Consider the following 19,171-nt stretch of genomic DNA (forward strand, 5'->3'; position numbering starts at 1 on the left):
AAACAATATTTCGAAATACATACCTAGTGTTGTTTGTTGGCATTCTGATTTTCATTTAATTCCTATAATGTATTTTCATTATTCGTTATTATTTACAAAGAAAAGGTTTTAGCTGTAGTTTTGATAAATATTTATTTAGGTAGGTACTTCATATTCGGCACTCATGTGAAAAAAAATCTTATAGTTATGATTTAAAAAAAATCTTTTGTATTTTTAACTTTTATTCTAATATTATAATTTGATATTCAATAATATTTGTTTGACATACCATTTAAAGTTAGGTAGGTTCGTAGAAACCAAGCTTTATAATTTTGACAGAACCAGTTTGACGTTTTATTAATTTACCACAATAAATTTAGACAGATATGTCAATAGACCATTGCTTAGGTTTGTACCATAAAATATATAAAGAAACTTGCAGTTATTATAAAGTTTCTGTGATTTTACAGGAATCACTTTTCCGGGGGGCATTTTCTACATTTATAGTTGTCTCTTTTATCATAACATAATACCCTTCCTAAATCGCAAAATTGGGCAACCGATATTGATAACAATCCTGTCACAGCTGATACTTGTCCGTGGATTTCACTGTGTTCATTATTTACATTTATCTTGAACTAAAATAACACTCACACTAAAATATATCCCGGAAATATAATAAATAGGTACACATATACAAATCTAGGTTGCTTTCACCTTAAAATACCTTCCTATTACCATAGTTTGTAAGTGAAAAATTTCTCGTTTTATTCCTTTTTCAATTCAAAGGATCACTGTGTTTTTAATTTTAATCCTAACAATGATATTAACTTACATGTCTAACAATAATTGTCAATGAACTAAACAACTATCTAACAATCAATATTAGAAAAAGTATGTTAAGATACGGAGATCCATTATGATCAATATTGGAGAAATCATGTTGATTTCACTGTTTCTCATGTTCCGTGTTAAAATTCCTATTAAAACTATAGATAAACTTAATGGATGTAGAATGTATACACTTTCCTGTGTTCAACTATGTCCCTGATCATATTGTCTATATTATGCCTGTTTCTGTTACAGCCTTGTTGATGTTTGTTAAATGCGATCATCTGTGAGCTACATGCTCTCGCACGGGAGCAGCGAGATGACGGCGGCCAGACCGGATTGGTCGCAAGGAGCTCAACATCACGGCTCCCTTCTGCTGCTGGTCCGTGGCGTTGGGGGACCTTTGCGACCTTTCAACAAACTTTGGGAGCGCATCCAAAGGGTTAACAACGTTAGAATAACAGGTGACCTTCTGTTCTGCCTTTATCTTCATGTTCATTCTGAACATATCTGGACCTGAAAGTTAAATTGGGTGTAACATTTTTAGTTAAGGTCACTATCAACTACACTATAACCCAGTGTATGTCTTGGCCCATTTCAGGAAACGTCTATACACCCTTTTGACTGCCGCAACCTCCCTCCACTGTTTTAGCGTCAGGGATAGATACTATATTTCTTTCCACACTATCTAAAGACCCCATTTTAGTTTTCTTGATTTTATTTTTCCCTTTTAGTCTATTGAAAAGAAGCCTCTCCGGTGGTTGGGTGTTTTCTATCCTTGAGACATGGCCTGTGCGGCGATGTAAAGAATCAAATTATCTCATTTAAAAAGTCAACTTATAATTTATTGAAGTGCTACCTTACAAGCAAGTTATGTTAGTTAAGTACCAATATTCATCACTAAATAAATGAATGGGAGATGAAAACAAAACAGAATTCATTTTTGCCTCGACTCGATCCCCGAGTGCAAGAGAAGACCTGGACAGCCGAAATTGAAATGGCTGGACTGCGCCACAGAAAATTTAAGAATGCTCAGTCAGGTGTCGGCGCTGGATCATCCTGGATGGAAGAAGGTTTTGAAGGAGGTCAAGACCCGCCAATGGTTGTAGTGCCATAAATGATGATTTTTGAATTGCTACAATATGTACTTTTATATTTTTTTTTTTTTTTTTAAATAATATCAGAAAATTAGAGGAACATTAAAGGGATCTCTCTATCTGATGAAAGAAACTAAAAGTGCTGGATTATGTCAATAGAATTTCATATCCGATAAAATTGCAATAGATAAATTTGATTATTCACCAAATGAATAACTGCTAGACAAAATGCAGTCAAAGTTACCCAAAATATATTTTATGACCACTGGGCTACTCTATAGCTACTGCATCTAAGAAGTAATAATAGATGGCAGCAAAAAACTAAGGACCAAGAGGAGTGGATGACAATATGGAAGGTCTATTTCCAGCAGTAAATTGACTCTGGCTGACGATGGTGATGTAGCTAGATATTATTATAAAATGTCTTTTGTAATATTATAGTCATTTCAACTGTTTGTAATGATTTTCTTTCATTAGATTCCACCGGTCAAACCAGGGACATTTGGGTACGGTATGTGCGTGACCACCCTGTGGAGAATAATGATTGGGGTGACTTTCAAACACACAGGTATTATCACTGACTACATTTTGATATTAATAAAAAATAATTACTTTGTTTGATTATAAGGCCTTTCGCTCAAGGAAAAACTAAAATCCGATGAATTGGTTGCTGATGGAACTCATAAACTGGCCAAAGACTGATGCTTCGCACACGGGGCTACTGAAACCCACTTGAAATAATAATCTCATAAACTCAACTGCCAAAATATATACAAAATATTATAATATATTATATACAAAATATAAACGGGAATTATACATGCAGGGGTATTTCTCAACTTCAACTGTCACAAATTTAAAATTAAAAATCAGTTCGCCCATCTTTAACTTTTGACGTCTTGACTTGTTATTGTTTGTTTAGTTCAGTTTATTGCTACCAATTATGGTAAGAAAATATGATTTTTCATGGAATCTACGAATATTGTCACCACTGTTTTATGGGGGACTGGAAACTGAGAAACTGGGAAACTAGCATGTCGCGTCTCTTCAGTTTAGTTGCAAACGTTTTGAAACTTAGAGATTCCAGTCTTGCCGTGAGCGATCTGCCATTAAAATACATTAGCTAGATGCTGGCTGGAATTTTAGTTTCAGTCTCGTCTTTTTTGAGTATTCTCGTGAGCGGAAGGCCTTAGTTAAAAGTAATATTTCTTCAACAATTTTCAACGAAGGCATCTAATCTCTTTATTATTATTTTATCAGTATAATGGAATAATTCCCGTGTTCATGTTATATAATATTATAATTCTAGGCGGTTGTTGGGACTCATATCATTGGGAAAGTATAATAACCAAATTGAGTTGAATGAAGTGTGTCGTGTACACGAATCCTTAAAAGTGAAATACTCAAGCACGCTGTACGACTCTCGTGCTTTTCTCTTTGGACCCGGTAAACCTCACAGAGAAGGAAGTCCGGTGGGAGAAGTTCCAGACATCTTTGAGGAAGAGAGAGCACATAGTGAAAGAAGCATGTCGTCACAACAAAGTGATGGGTAATTTATTTTCAATAAAGAATTTAAACAATCATGTATAGTGTTACCCAATTCACAAAGTTATGGAATACATATAATTTTAACTTTAATACTACACACTATCCTGAAACGATTCGGCAAGAGATGAATCATCAAATGGATTCTAGTATGGATTGAATCGTAATTATTCACATATGTATTAGGCATGTTCAAAGATTCAGTAGAACAGACTATATGCGAATTTTGAAGCTTACAATTTCAATATAATTATATTATTCTGAAAAATCTATTTTCGCTGCATTTTCTTTACCCTACTAAAAAAGCTTTTTACAAATTATCGGAGTCGCGGGTCACATGGCTTCTATAAAATAGGATCACGACTCGTGGAGTATGAACATGTGATTTCCCAACTTTTTTCATTTCTCCAGCCCAATCCATTTGAGATCAGTTTTGAAACCTTTTTTTTGGGCTTAATTTCAAATTCAGTCAGTAGCTTTCTTTCTCCGTTTCAACTTTCCTTTATGATTTTTCGAGAAATGAAAATTTTTGAACTTTTGGAAAATTAATTTCTCGGGATTCAAGATTCACCTATTCTGATTATTTTTCAAGAATTCGCGAGACGAGATTTCTCCATTACGATCTCTAGTAAAGCCTAATAACAAAATAGTAATTCTGTTTTTTTTCAGATCCATGTCTATACCTTGCGACATAGATAGTTTGTCATCGAATGATAGCTTGCAGCGGCCAATGTCGTTAACAGAGCCAATATCTCAAGAAGACCAGTCCTACACGACTCCGTCCAATTTCAAAACTCGTGCAATGTTCTACAATGAGTCAGACCCTTGTGCAGATCTTGAAAAGAACTTGGAAGAGTTCATCAATTCTTTGTTTTGGATTTTAGAATCTAAACGATTAGAAAGATCTAGAGAGAAGCTTGATAAAGTCTCATTAATATTGGCCCCATTCGAGAAAAAGGATATTGTCGGTAAGCCTTTACTTTTACTGTTATAAGGGCGCTATGCTTAGTCATACTTATGTAAATAAGTGTGCTTAAGTGCTCTGTAGTCGTTTTCAAGCGCACAATAGGTATAAATACGTGTTGCAAACAGAAATCAAATAAATATAGTACTGTGTGTCATTTTCTTGTTGCCAACAGTAAAATTGTACCGATTATCTGTTCAAACACGAAAGATCACTATTAAAAATGTAAAATTTTGCATTGAAACTAATTTGACATCTTTAAAACCTGATCCGTGCCACGGACAAGTTAACTCGCGGGTTCTTGTAAACGTTATAACTTCTAACATTCTGTGTATATTTTCTAAACAATATTTATCATTTTAGTGTGAAAATATTCACGATAAACTCGAAAAACATGTTGTGTTGGTAAGTTTTCACAAATATTTATCATTCCGTTCGTATTTCATATTTTTTTTGTAAAACTGTAAACTATGAGTTATTTAGTTTTACATAACTTCGATATCTTTGCATTTGGCCATAAATCAATACCATTTTTAATATATAGAAATGTATATTAAATAATTTACCATACATATTGTATCCATAAATTTATTTGATTGTTAAAGGCTTGGATATGGAGTCCCGCAATAATAAGAAGCGTAGTATGGGAAGGATGACGAAACATTTAGCAGATCTGACTCTCCAAGCTGGACTGGTTCCGGAATGTTTAAGTCTTTACAATTCTGCTGCTGATATCCTTAAAGCTGTCAATGATTGGTTATGGCTAGGCGCTGCTTTTGAAGGTATGTAATTACAATATTCCAGGCATCTCCAACTTCAAGTTGGCTATTATCTACAGCACCACACTCTCTAATTCGTATGCGTATATTTGGCTGAGGGCAATTAAATAACAACACTTATCTTTTATTATCACAAAGAAATACCTACTCAATTTCCCATTCGTCATGAAAATTAAGGGTTTTGATCTTTTTTTGGTATTCAATAGCAGTGCTATCGTGCAAAAAGTGATGGTAAAGGGTGACTACACCTTGGTTTAAAGTGCGGGGATTCATACCTTCTTTTTCTCTCACTCCTGCGGCAGGCAGGTGATTCAATTGCAGGCTTTGAATACAATACAACGAATACAGTTAATTCTCGCATATCAAAGTGCATTTACCATTGGTGAGTGCGGATAGTGCCTGAAGATACCGAAAGACGAAACTCAGGTCGCAAAAAAATGACTCAAACCTGTATCTGCTGGGTTCGCACCAGAATGCTTTTCCAATCAAGCTATGGGCATCTTATTAAATTATGACGATTTTAACTAGTAGTTGTTACATGAAATGCTTATCGAAGTGATTTTTTTATTGTGTGCTTATATGCATGAGATGTTTTCAAATTATGTATATTCAATATACATTCTCAAATCTTGTATCTTATTCATTGAATAAAAAAATAGTTTATTATAAATAAATTATTTATTGATCAGAGTGCAAAAGGTAATTAAATAAATACCGTTTTCAAACTACTATTATAATTATTATACAATATTTTGAAAATATAAATTAGGGTGAATGAGAAGGATGATTTCGTGTCTTTTGTAGTTTTGATAATGGTGTGAGAACCGAAATAGCTACTGTGGACGACTAATATTATATTGTTATGAATAAGCAGGTTTCAAATTTTGTTATTGCTGCTGATAATGACGCCCATCTACTGTCAATTTTGACCATTGGCCTGCACATTGTCTTATGAACTACAAAATCAAAGCAAAACTTCAAAATCATTCTTAAATGACAAAAATTATAGACATTTAAAATCTATGCAAAATTAGTTCAAAACGTATCCTACATATCGAGGGTATACTGACAGAAAGCATTAACTCGTTAAAACAAGTTCTGAGATAATCGCAAAAAGGACTTATAATTTACTTTAATTTTTTTTTCAAAGCGTTCTCCCACGTAGATTTTTTTATGATTTAAAAACATTTTTTCTACATTATAAAGACTAATCTTTATGGCAAACACAATATACGACATGTTACAAGTCCTGTATTTTGTATACGCAGAACGCATTAGGTCATTATCATGCTTTCTATCAGAATAAAAAAATAACAATATGATTTAATAATGTTTCTATTTTCTCACCATTTTATTCTATGCCTTTGTGCGTTTTACTAGGACGTAGAGCGTAAAATTGCATACATTTTGTCATTTAAAACAGAAAAACAGCAAAAACTGAAATAATGCGTTCTGTCGGTATACCCTCGATATTATATTATGAATGAATATCAATGGTTGATAATTAAAATTTCAGGTCTATGCGCCGCTTCATCCATTCTACTCTATCCAAATCTTCGAAGTCTATTGCCACTTCAAAGGAATGCGTCTCTTCAGGACGGATCTCCTAGTAAAACACGCTCTCTCTCCATTTGTCACCAGCACCCGGATACGATCACTCGTCAAAATGTGTTATTATCTCCATCAAAAACGGCTCACACTTCAAGCCCTGTGAGCGTACACAGCGACCACACACCGGTATCGTCATCAGACAGCGTTGATACGTCCTCACGAATGTCTCTGTCGGATAACGCTGAAAGTGATTCCTTGGCTTCGTCCAGTGACTTAGAGTCTCAAAGTCATCGACCGCTGCCATCGGAATCAGGGTTCAGCAGACAGTCGCAAATTCATAACCAGTTCATTCTTTCCGGAGAAGAAATTGCCAAACGATACAGAGACGCTATAATATATTACAGTAATTATAAAAATGCAGGTATTATAGAAACAGAAGCCATATTCAAAGCGGCACGTGTAAGCGTGGAACAAAATAACAGTTTACAAGCGGCCAGCTTTCTGCAAAACGTCATATTGATAAACTTGACTTTGAGCGAACAGGAGAAAATAACACGGTTCGATACCCTATCTGAAATGTATCACGAAATAGGTATGAAAAATAAATATGTATACATAACTTGAAACACCTCAGAAATACACATTTTAGAAATAAAAATTAATATTTGCACCGAATGGGACTTGAACCCACAACTATCGCAATTTCCCAACAATGCTTCCGATGCGTTATTTCAAATTTTGTTAATGTTGGCGACCATCTTTTGTAATTTTTAATCTACGTGTTAACGGTAATTATGTACCAATAGTAAACCAAGTTTCTAAGGTGTACCAAATTATATATATTCAATAAATAATGTTATTATTCATTGAATAAAATATAAGATATATTATTGTGTATAATTTTTAAAACAATTTCTTATTTCTTTTGTGGATCAGATGATAAAATTACTGCTCTCTTGCAGGATTTCTTCGCAAGGCTGCCTTTTGCCAACGTCTCGCTGCTACAAGGCAAGTAAGTCCAAATAACCCAAGTCCCGATTGGCAAAGATGCTATTCACTCATGCTACACAGCTTCCCAGGGCATAAACTCAGTTTGGATCCGAACCAAGTCGTGCAGCATAAAGTTGGTAAGTTGATTCTCATTAAATTCAACAGTTAAGATAATATATTTGTTTGATTGATTACCAATTGCATTACTTGATGTTTGAATTATAGGATGGCCAGCACTACAAATACAATTGCTGCAGGAATTAGTTGTGGCGGCACGTCGGATGGGTCACCCAGCGCTTGCGACACGCCATATGACATTCTTACTCCAGACAATGTGGCCACACCTCACCATACAGGAAAGAAGAGACCTTGCCATTCAATTGCAGGTAAAATTGTCCAATATTCCATTCTGGAATAATGTTAGGTTATCTTTGATTAGAAGTCATCAATGATCAAAATACAAAACTTATAAATATTTTCACAGATATAAGCAACAATTAATAAATACTTAAACATTTTTTGTTGTAGACCATTATTCTAGGAATTAAATTATTTGCAATTAATGTCTCATAATGTTGCTAGAATGATTTGGTAACAAAATCTAAAAATGACATTCCATGGTAACTGTTATCATACAGGGTGCAGCAAAAAACTTGAAGGTTTACAATAAGGGCATAGTAAATATTAACCATTATATTACATAATCCAAGTACATGGAATACAGTTTATTTTTCAATTCGTTTTGAATATGGTAACGCCCAGATAATGCCCTTCATTTGCGATACACATCTAGTAGTCAATGTCTGACAGATTGTTTCCGCCATTATCACTGCATTTCGAATTTGTTGGAAAAGTTCTTTACGTTTCAAATAAAAGACTCAATTTGCACTCCCATCCATCTAATCCGTGACGCTGACTAAATCAATAAGGCATGTGCTATTAGAAGATCCTCATATGGCCCACTTCAGTTCACTAACGCTGAACCAATGGCTAAGTGAAATTCGGGAAGTTTTTTTCGCCACAGCCTGTGTAATCAAATTCCAATAAAAGTAGAAATAATGAATGAGTATTCTCAAAATGTAGCCTTAGTGTGACATCTTTCCTTAAAAAGTGTGAACGCTCTTTGTTAAAAACTGTACTATAAATCAGTTATAAATTAGTTACTAAATATCAGTTACAAACTTTTACCATTTATTTGTCAAAAGTAAAAATTAATCATTTACCACTGGGCATAAATTAATTGTCATCTTTTAAAATTCTGTAGATACATACATACCAACTTGTGCCAGTAACAAAATCATAGCATCTCAATTATTATGATTACTCTCTTTTCAGCATGCAGTATTTATGCATGTGCTATGCTAACAATTAATTTGTTTTTGACAACAGGCATTGTCAGCTCAATGCGAAGGTGGACCCGTCCCACTAGTCCTGGAAACCGGCGAGGTGATCCCTCCTGCCAATTTGAGTCATATTCCGAGCTGCGTTCGCTTTGCTCCTCGCCCACCGGTACCTGCCAGAGCACCCAAACTGCTCACCACGCCTCGCGTTCCACAGGGACCATTTTTGTTTACTCCCATACACTTCGGAAGTCTCGATAGAAAACCGCAGAAACCGACTGGGAAAATGGGTACATAATAAATTTTTTTACTCGAATATAAACTTACATAAGAATACTAAAAATGTTAGGTTAGGTTAGGCATGAAATGCTAAAATCAATGAAAATTACCACTCTTGACCTCCAAAGTTTAAAACTGTGTACTAAATAAAAAATATTGCAATTCATTTGAAAGATTCACATAATATTGTATTTCAATTGTAAACTGCTGATTATTTTTGCAACATTTGATTATTCTTTATGTTACCGAGGTTAATCAAATGAGATAAGAAAAATCGGTAATTAAAATTTATAATATCATACATATATTATGTATGTACATACATAATATATGTATGATTGTAAAATAATATAAACACTCATGTTTATAAAATTATCTTTTATATTTTTTTATCTAATGAATAATTTATAGGATTTAAGAATGTAACATACTTCATTTTATCATATATAATTCAGAAACACGCCTATTAGATTTTTTTAAATATAGATGCCGGGCGGGACTTGAACCCGCATCCATCTGATTAGTTAATTTCATCATAATTAGGTATGGTGCTGGTGGGTAAATTGATAAATCACTAGTGATAGGTCACAAATAAACGAAAAACATATCAGTGGGTCTTTTCTATACATAAGGCGGCTATTACTGCTAAAGTGATAAATATTATCACTTTATCATATTTGTATATTGAGGCGGTTAATTGTTACAATAAGTTAACTGTCAAAACTGTCTATCTCGCTCTGAAAAGTAACATAGCCAAGAGAGGGCTGTTGAAACTTTCAACACTTTTTGACAATTTAGACGGTTAGCATATTGTAATAATAAAATTAACCGCCTCAATACGTAAATAGTATAAACTGCCGTCGATAGCCACATTGTGTATCGAATAGCTTAGGTAAAACTCATTAAATGCAATAGTTTATCATTGCATTTAATGAATTTTAACTTTGGTTTTATTTTGAAACTTTGTGTATAATCAAGAGTTAACTTTTGGTGTCTGCATTTTTGCTATTGCGTCATGTCGCTAGTATTTTTAAATAATATGCTATCTAAGACCTCGATAGATTTAATAAAACCTGTATTGTTTCAGATTATCTGTGGGTTGAAAATGACACTTGCGAAGTGCAGCTGAAATTAACAAACCCGCTTCCATTCGAGTTGAAAGTATCCAACATGCGATTGCTGACTTCGGGAGTGGTGTTCGAATCCATCCCCGAGACTGTCATTCTCCAGCCGGAAACCCCTACATTGGTGACCCTCCTGGGAACGCCGAAAGAATGTGGACAGCTCGATATCCTCGGCTACTCCACACACACTCTCGGCGTAAAATCTAACTGTCGACTGAAGCACATGCCTGAATCTTTAAAATTCCATCACACATATTCGGTTGACGTCATACCCAGTCTGCCGATTATGACAATGGAGACGTCTTTTCCACCGTCATCCACCTTCAGCAGTTTACCGAATTATGAGAATGTCGTCACATCGGCCAGTGTGTCGCTTTACAACGGACAAAGTACCGAATGCACAATCACACTCACTAATACAAGTGATGTCACTATTGAACATCTAGATGTCAATATACAGGTATTATAAGTTTGTATATTAATCCAGTGTTTACAGTATGACGGTAGCAAAGGCTATTTTTGTTAAATAATTATTTATCTTTTACCTCGAAAAATATTTATACTTAGGAGTATTTAACATAATACCTAGTTGGACGGTGCCCGCCACAACCCCCTACCAGAACCCATACCCTCCCGTCGCAAAATGCGCAAAACGTCGACGCATATTAAAGCAATGTTTAAATTCCATTATCTCAAAAGACGATAGATTGACGACATCGCATTAGGCAGGGTTAATTGAATTTTTGAAACTAACCAACACCATCTACAATTTGTATTCTTAGTTCAATGACAACAAATACGTATGACTGAGAACGTTGGTGTGCACTGTTTATGTCAGATTTCCAGTGCCTACCTCCAACCTTCGCTACTGGTAGATAGTATATCGCCCACCCAATCCAAAAGGACCATAACTGCAAATTCATAGTTTCGAGAAAATCGCATTTAAAGTTTTGCATCTACTTAAAATACAGGTATAACATCAAATATCTCGAGTATGGAGATATTTTTCTTTTGTTTTCCTAATGACTTATACCTACTTCTGGTATTTTTACAGTAGAATTATATGAATCCTACAGTTATTGTTCGCATTTAAAACAGAAAATCAACATTTTAGCACTTGTGGTCCCTTTGCATTGGATGGGCAATATATGTTTTGACGTAATATAATATTGTACCTGTCAATAGTAGAATTTTATTATTACGTAAAACGAAACCTGCATAGTAACAAGGTTTTTGTTTCCTGTAAACACTTACACTTACCATTACAACTGTATTCTGTGTTTGTTAATCTTTTGTTGAATTGTCTTCTTTTCAGTCAAGTGTTGATAACCAATTACAGTCCCGCATGTTCCGTTGGTCCAATGAAGAAGTACAATCTCTATTGCCCATTAAATCCAACGGATCAGCTAGCTTTATTCTCCACATTCACGCCGATGCGGATTTCTTGGACATCGGAGGCTCAGCCGGTGACGCTTTGTTTCCCAACAGTTTAAATTCAAACAGTCTCCCGTCAAGAATGAGCTCGCCAACTCCAAACCAACAGCACAGCTCTCTACCTCATACGAATAATTCATCTCTCCCTCATACAAGTTCATCATTGCCCACCAGGAATCAACTGTCTGCAAGTTTCAGGTATATTATTTTGTATAATTTTTTTACAGCTATATTCACTGTCATACAATTGAATGCTATCAATACTTTGTTGTGTAAGTATCTGTCTATAGAAAGAGAAATCACACAATGTTCTATCTCACTCGCTATACTAATTTAATAACAATTACATACTATGAAATACCATACAAGTATATCGGTATAATTTGCGCATAACAGTATTCAAAAGAACAATAGAATAAATATTAATTATAATATTAAATTTCACATGACGCATGTATTTCCAAATTCCTATAAGATGTGTCCATTATTTTTCGTAAATTACATTTTTGGTTTCAAGCACTAATGGTTGTATCATAAATTATAACAATATATCCATTTTTATTAGTTAAACCATTTGTTGTCATAAATTTAGGAAAAATAAAGTTATAGGGCCTGTACACGTGCATGGAATTACTGGTACCAATAGTGTGTAAATTAAACTATCGTGATAATAACTATTTACAGGTAATAGTGCTGATTCTTTCAAGCATATGCGATACGCGTTATTGTCATTATGGTGCTATTTGATAGGTTGTGAAAATTGGTAAACGTCAAAATACACTGTGCGGCGTAGTTCATATTTTTTTGTGCAGGTTCACCACTATCGTTCTACTGCGCATGCACATGCGTCATGCAAGTTCCAACTATATAATTCCAACTAAATATTCAGAAGCTTTTGAACTTTTTTGATACATGCATGCAATCTTACAACTTGCACGATAATACGTGTTTACATGCAGAGCGTTGGAGCGGACCCTTTTTTGAGTTGCTCCGCTCCGGGACTTAATACTTGCTCCGGCTCCGATCCGGCTAAAAAGCTTAATATGTATTATATGTATACAAATGTAAAAAAGTAAAAAAATAAATAATTGTCATTTTCATTATTAATTCTCTTGAACAAAATTTCCGCCGACAGTAAATCGTCTCTAATTATTTGCCTTTTCTGTTAAAAAGTTAGGTTATTTATCAGTCGGCAGTGTTGCCATATTTCAAATAATTCCAGTGTTGCAAAGTGTCAAATTATACTATTTTCATTGGATTTTAGGATGATAATTTAATAATAAAAAAAAACATCCGGAGCAGTGGAGCACTACAAATTTTCGGTGCTCCGGCTCTGCTCCTGCTCCGGGTAAAATCCCATTGCTCCAGTGCTCCGTGCTCCTGCTACAAGCTCCGCTCCAACGCTCTTTTTACAAGTACATTTTCTTGTTATGGCCGCGATAATATGTTGTGTCAGCCGTAAATACATGCACGCGTAATATTTTAATAATTAATCCGTTTCTATTAATAATTCAGTTTAAATAATAAAAAATCTTATGCCTTTGGAAGTTATAGATCGTTGCATATTGTGTGAAATTAGACAGAGGATAAATATTTTTTATCAGATTTTGACTATATCTAGACTTGTCAGTTTTTGGAAATAGATATTTTAGTTCTTTTAGTCAATATATTCGATATAATATTATTATTTGCCACTAGTCTCCATGCCATCAGGGATTTTATGACATTACTAAGTTGTTCAAATAAGTATAGAACGGATTTAATGTTATTAATTTTATGTTAATATATTGGTATTTCCACAATGATTGGGTTTTTTTAAATCACAGGCAACAATTATTCATTTTTACAGTTTAGAATATGTCAACAAAACTTGTCATTTCACAAATTTTTTTTGTCGATAGGTCAGCAACCTCACACAGTACTGCCTGGTCTGCCCCAATATCAGTATTACCACCGACAAAAGGAAGACAAATCGATGCTCAGGTCAGGCTTTTGTACCAGTCACCAGTGTGTTCATACACTATATATTTATTTTTGCATAGCAATTTACAAAGTCTATTATTTCATCTTTTTAGCTGATGGTTCGGTATTCAGGAGGTGGCGGAAAAGATACCCATTGCAGACAAGGTTCGGTTCACATCAATTTGGAACTGTTACCGAGTGTCTCAATTACCCACTGGGATGTCTTACCCGCTGAAATGTAAGTATGGCATTAGATTAATTCCATCAACTTTTTGATATATTAAAGAGAATTTTTATAAAATTTTCATTTTCTCTTAATGCTTTTTGTATTAAACCAAAAAGAATTTGTAAGGCAGTTCTTGAGACTTATTGTTTCAGACCTAGTCAGCTTTACTTGGTGCTAGACGTTTCTAATTTAACAACTGGCGAGATGGCGCTGCAGTATTCGGAAGGAAGACGAATGTTACTGGGGGGAGGTGAGGCATGCAGAGTTCCAGTTCCTCTCGATAGATGTCCTCTGAACATGCCCTTGACTCAGCCTCCGACCCAAGGTACAGTATTCTACCATACACAGTAAATTCTTTTGAATTGCATTTTTTATGAATGATATTATGATATTTGAGTCACTTAGTCGTTACACCCGCTCTGGAGGTTTTTTTGAGTTTCGAGTCAATCACGAAAAACTGTTTTGTTCATTTACAATAATGTTGTCTAGTAGTGGTGACGTTTGTATGTATAAGCAATTTAAACGTATGCTGAAAATCATGGTTTGAATCGTGACGTCTGATTGGTCGGCTATGTAGAGTGGATTTAGTAACCTGTAATTTAATTTATCCTAGACCGGGTTCGGTGACTCAAGTCAATATTCATTTTGATTTTTTGACGAAACAGGACAGAATTTAAAACTCGTTCCTCAATAGGCTGGTAGACCTATCGATATAACACAAACGTACATTCAAAACTAATTTTATTGAAAAATCGCCCAGAGCGGGTTTGGCGATTAAGCAACTCATTGTACAAATTAATAAATTTTGTCTGATGAAAGTATTTTTCTGTTTTTGTACAGATAATGGAGAACCACGGTCCATCACAATGAATTCGGCAAATAGTATAGAAATGTTATGCTCCGAGCACATCAGTCGGCAAGTTGATCTCAAATGGCATTTGCTTCAGAGTGACATAACAGGGAAAGCGTCCGTGAAAGGCATTACATTGTCTCAAGGGATGATGGATATTGTTCGAATGTCTCCTCTGAATTGGGGTAAACCAATCTCATAATAATTTTCCTAACCACTTTTTTATTTAGTAAGTGTAAACAATAAATAAATAAAATGATTCTATAGATCCACCAGTATAAGTTGTCCGCTGAGTGAGAGCACCACATGCCTACATTTGACATTCTATACTTTTTATACTGATTACCTTAGTTTTAAATTCGAACACCGGATGATTTATGATGGAATATCTATAATGTTAATATATATAATATTATGTTTCTGAAATGAATTGTATTTATTTTTCATCAGAGGTCAGTGTCAATTCTCAATGCATCAAGCCTCAAGAGGAATATAACTGTGTGGCAGGCGAACGGATCTCGCTGGGTGTTGCCGTATCTAATCATTTGGACAGACCATTGAAAAAGTTGAGCCTGTCCGTTCAGTTTTACCAAGATCATCAAAATGGGGTCAATAATTACCGTTTGGATAACAGAGTTGCAACTGCTGGAACTAACAAGTATGTAACAATTGGATGAAATTGTACTCATATTGATATATTTCTACAACAAAATCGATATTGTACCACAGCGATTTCCAAACTGGGAGGCGCGAAAATTTTAACACAAATAATGTAGCCACAGGTTTGCAGTTTGCAAGTGCATAGTTCATAAAACAGCCGCTAGTTATAACTACATAAAAAAGTGCTTTAAAAGTTATGTTGCTTGAAAATTCGTCTGGGAGACTAATTTTATTATACCTCACTTCTATACTATTAATTGTGAAGTGCGCTAGCTATTTCATGAAAAAATGATATACAATGGTTAAATCATATTGAAGAGACAAATTTGTTTAGGAACGATAACTTTATTGCTGAACTTGTCTATTTGGGTAAAATTGAGTGAATAAATCAATGCAGGCCCATTTAGTAGAAAAATAGCACGATGTGCAAATAAATTTTAAAATGAATATATAGTAAAACCTTGTTTATTTTCTTAATTGAGTTTTTTTCATTTTTTGTATTAGTACATTTTTGTAGATGTAAAAATGTGTCTGTATTATTTAATGGAATAAAGGGAGGGGGGAGCCGCCAAGATTAGATTTTTTTGAAAGTGAGGCGTAGTAACATAAAGTTTGGAAACCACTGTACGACATACCATATACTGCCTAAATATTCTACATTTTTAATTTAAATAAATGATCTCGTCAATTTATCATTGCGGTAAAAGGGTATAATTTGTTTTTACATATCTTCAAACCAAAAATATGAATACTAGTAGATTAACATTTTTCCTGTGAGAAATAAGTCTGCGAAATCTGCAAAATTTGGTGTGTGCAAGAAAATGTTGGTCATTATTTAGTAAAACAGAAATCTGGTATTGGAAACTACTTTTCACAATATTTCTGTGTGCGGACGTTGAACACATTTTTACAAATGTGAAGTGTGCACCGTGAAGTGTGACCTATATAATTTGGATTGAAAGAAAAAAATAAATATATATTAAAAAAACACATTTGAATTATTTGTGGCGGCTACTGCTCAATGTATGTAATAATCTATGTTAATTTCCTCATCCTACAAAATGTCATCCTTGTGTCTTTCCAGATTGTTGGCAATACTATATTTCGTCAAACATATTTTTGATTGACACTATTGAGACCTATGTACTATTCCTTTTTCTTTTGTCAAAGCACTTAAAATTCGCAACTTAACACTATAGCACAATATTGATATACTTAATACTATGTATTAATAAATGTTTTATTGGTCTGGCCATTAGCTTTGGACAATATGTAAACTCATGTATCCAAGGCATAGGTAGTGTCTCAATTAGGTAGAGTTTCCCTGAGATTTATCAAGATGTCTCGAAGGTTCTCCCAAACAATAATGGTTCACTGGTATGTATAATGTATCGATGATTGACCTGTTTCAGGGTTACAATGCCGGTACTTGCAGAATCAGGCAAGATCCTTCATGAGTGTTCAGTCGTATTCCTCACACCAGGCCAATATAAAGTTGATATACAGTGCTCAACTTCGGAGGCGATTGAAGAGAGCGTCCTGATCGAAGGCATGGACCAGTTAAGCATCGACTATCCTTCGGAGCCGCCCATTTATGGCATGGCCGAAGTTAACCATGTCTGGAGGTTTATTCCACCAGTAGCGATAAGTGTCACAGATTAGCTTTAAGCATGTTGATGCCCAGAATTTTTAAGAACTCTACGAACTAGTTTAATAATGAAAAAGAGATGTGGAATTATATTATAGAGCACAAATCTTTAATACTTTTTTAAATGCACCATATTATAAAATTAGATATTGTAAGCAGTGGCGGCTGGTGGTTTCTAACAGTTCTTTTATTGAGTGCACTGCAAAGATGCATATCTTTTATATGAAACATCCATTAGGTGTTGTTCTTTGATTAGTGAAAACGTCTATAATTCACCCATTGAAGTATGTAACTATTAAAATTTAATATCGAATCCAACGGTACTTTTAAACAATATACAATTATTCTTTAGTAAAATCCACAGCCCCAATTTATTTGGTTATACAATGTCAATGAAATTAATATATTCTTCATATATTTTGCATTGCGATGATTTATGATTTAAAAAATACACATAGAATATGTTTTTGTAAGTGCAGTTTACTTATCTCTGGTGTTAGAGCAGCTGTCACTGATCATATTAAGTATTTCATACATTCCCAGTATTGAAACAACCTTTGTATGTGTATATGTTACGCCGAATGTGCGAAATTGACTGTTACATGAAATAGCCAAAATTTTGCCTAAATCATGAAAAATGCAAGCCCGTTGCCTTATTCATGAATTAGACAAAATATATGCCGAGTGCGTGAATTCGGCAGTAATTTTTCTGCCTAGTTCATGCATTGGACAAATTAGATAGTAGCGACACGGTGGTGTTTTTTAACTAAACTAAATGTGTCAAATGCTCATGCATTGGCCAAAATTTACGTATATTATCTATGGTCAAAACAGATGGTCGCGCTCCAGTGGTGTTTTTTGCAACTAATTAAACTAACCAAATGTGTCAAATGTCATTGATTATAATATAAAAATATACCAATCAATAACTACAATAACGTTCATATCCATTTATTATGCGCAAAAAAAATCTAGAACTATAATATCATAACGGAAGAATTTTATTAAAAGGTATTTTCGCGATTTGATTCATGCTTGGGTATCAACCGTGGAATGGTTGATTGTATGTTTGTGATAGTTTGTTGATACTTGCTAGCTAACCTCAAAATGGACATTCAGTTGAATTCAGAATTACAAAACCTAACCTAACCTAATATTATATTATGTCCAATTATAACTAATAAAACCATCTGTATTAAATTTACTTTTTCTACTGTCATGTTGACAGTGACAGAAGAAATCCATACCCTGGCGAATTCACGTACTCGGCAGATAATTTACCTAATTCATGAATAAGGCAACGGGCTTGACTATTACATGAATTAGCCAAAATTTTGGCCATTTCATGTAATAGTCAATTTCGCACATTCGGCGTAACATATACAAGATTTAAACCTGTGTACCTTTTACCTGATTATATTCGCTATAATAAGAATCGTCATATTGAATGGCATGATTATAAATTGTGTTGGCTTTGTACGATCATCTCGAAAGTTGTGTATTTGTCAGTTATGATTACCTAATCGAGGCAGATCAAGGCACTAATTAAATAACAAAACAAGAGTTTTCATTATTTTTTATACCAATAAAAATTACTTTAAGGCTGTTGTTTATGGTGACTAAATAATTCTTCAAAATAACAAGTTAGTATGATCTACAATCTATATATATCGTCGGTGTTTTGTAAAAAGGGCGAATCAACCATTTTGTGCGAAATCGAGATTTTAATGAAAATACAATATGTACCCCACTAGCTTTGTTGTGTAAAAATGGCGAATTTTTATCTCCTCAGGAAAGTACTTAAAAACGATAATCGACTAAAATTAAATTAATTAAAATTACGAAATAAAAAGCAAATGTGACATATTAGGCCTTTTAAAATATTATATAATAATACCTATTATAATGACAG

The 19,171-nt window shown here is 34.1% G+C and overlaps 1 protein-coding gene across 2 annotated transcripts; it reads left to right on the forward strand.

The window, feature by feature from the left end:
* Positions 1-315: 315 nt before the first annotated feature.
* brun (trafficking protein particle complex subunit brun) lies at positions 316-18,253 on the forward strand. Of its 2 annotated transcripts, none has more exons than XM_085952532.1 (18): positions 316-387; positions 1,066-1,274; positions 2,385-2,475; positions 3,217-3,456; positions 4,122-4,420; positions 5,022-5,198; positions 6,712-7,338; positions 7,709-7,873; positions 7,962-8,122; positions 9,126-9,366; positions 10,443-10,939; positions 11,795-12,111; positions 13,815-13,896; positions 13,989-14,113; positions 14,254-14,426; positions 14,942-15,136; positions 15,402-15,609; positions 17,024-18,253. In XM_085952532.1, the coding sequence occupies exons 2-18, from the start codon at positions 1,085-1,087 to the stop codon at positions 17,271-17,273; spliced, it is 4,038 nt and encodes a 1,345-aa protein (XP_085808658.1). In that variant the 5' UTR covers positions 316-387; positions 1,066-1,084; the 3' UTR covers positions 17,274-18,253. The 2 variants fall into 2 exon arrangements, with proteins under 2 accessions (XP_085808658.1, XP_085808659.1); XM_085952533.1 differs by lacking the exon at positions 316-387 and adding an exon at positions 578-665.
* The last annotated feature ends 918 nt before the right edge of the window (positions 18,254-19,171 follow it).

This window comes from Rhyacophila brunnea, unplaced genomic scaffold (genome assembly GCF_057557595.1).
Source record: "Rhyacophila brunnea isolate RB1 unplaced genomic scaffold, BYU_Rbru_1.0 scaffold_3, whole genome shotgun sequence".
NCBI lineage: Eukaryota > Metazoa > Arthropoda > Insecta > Trichoptera > Rhyacophilidae > Rhyacophila > Rhyacophila brunnea.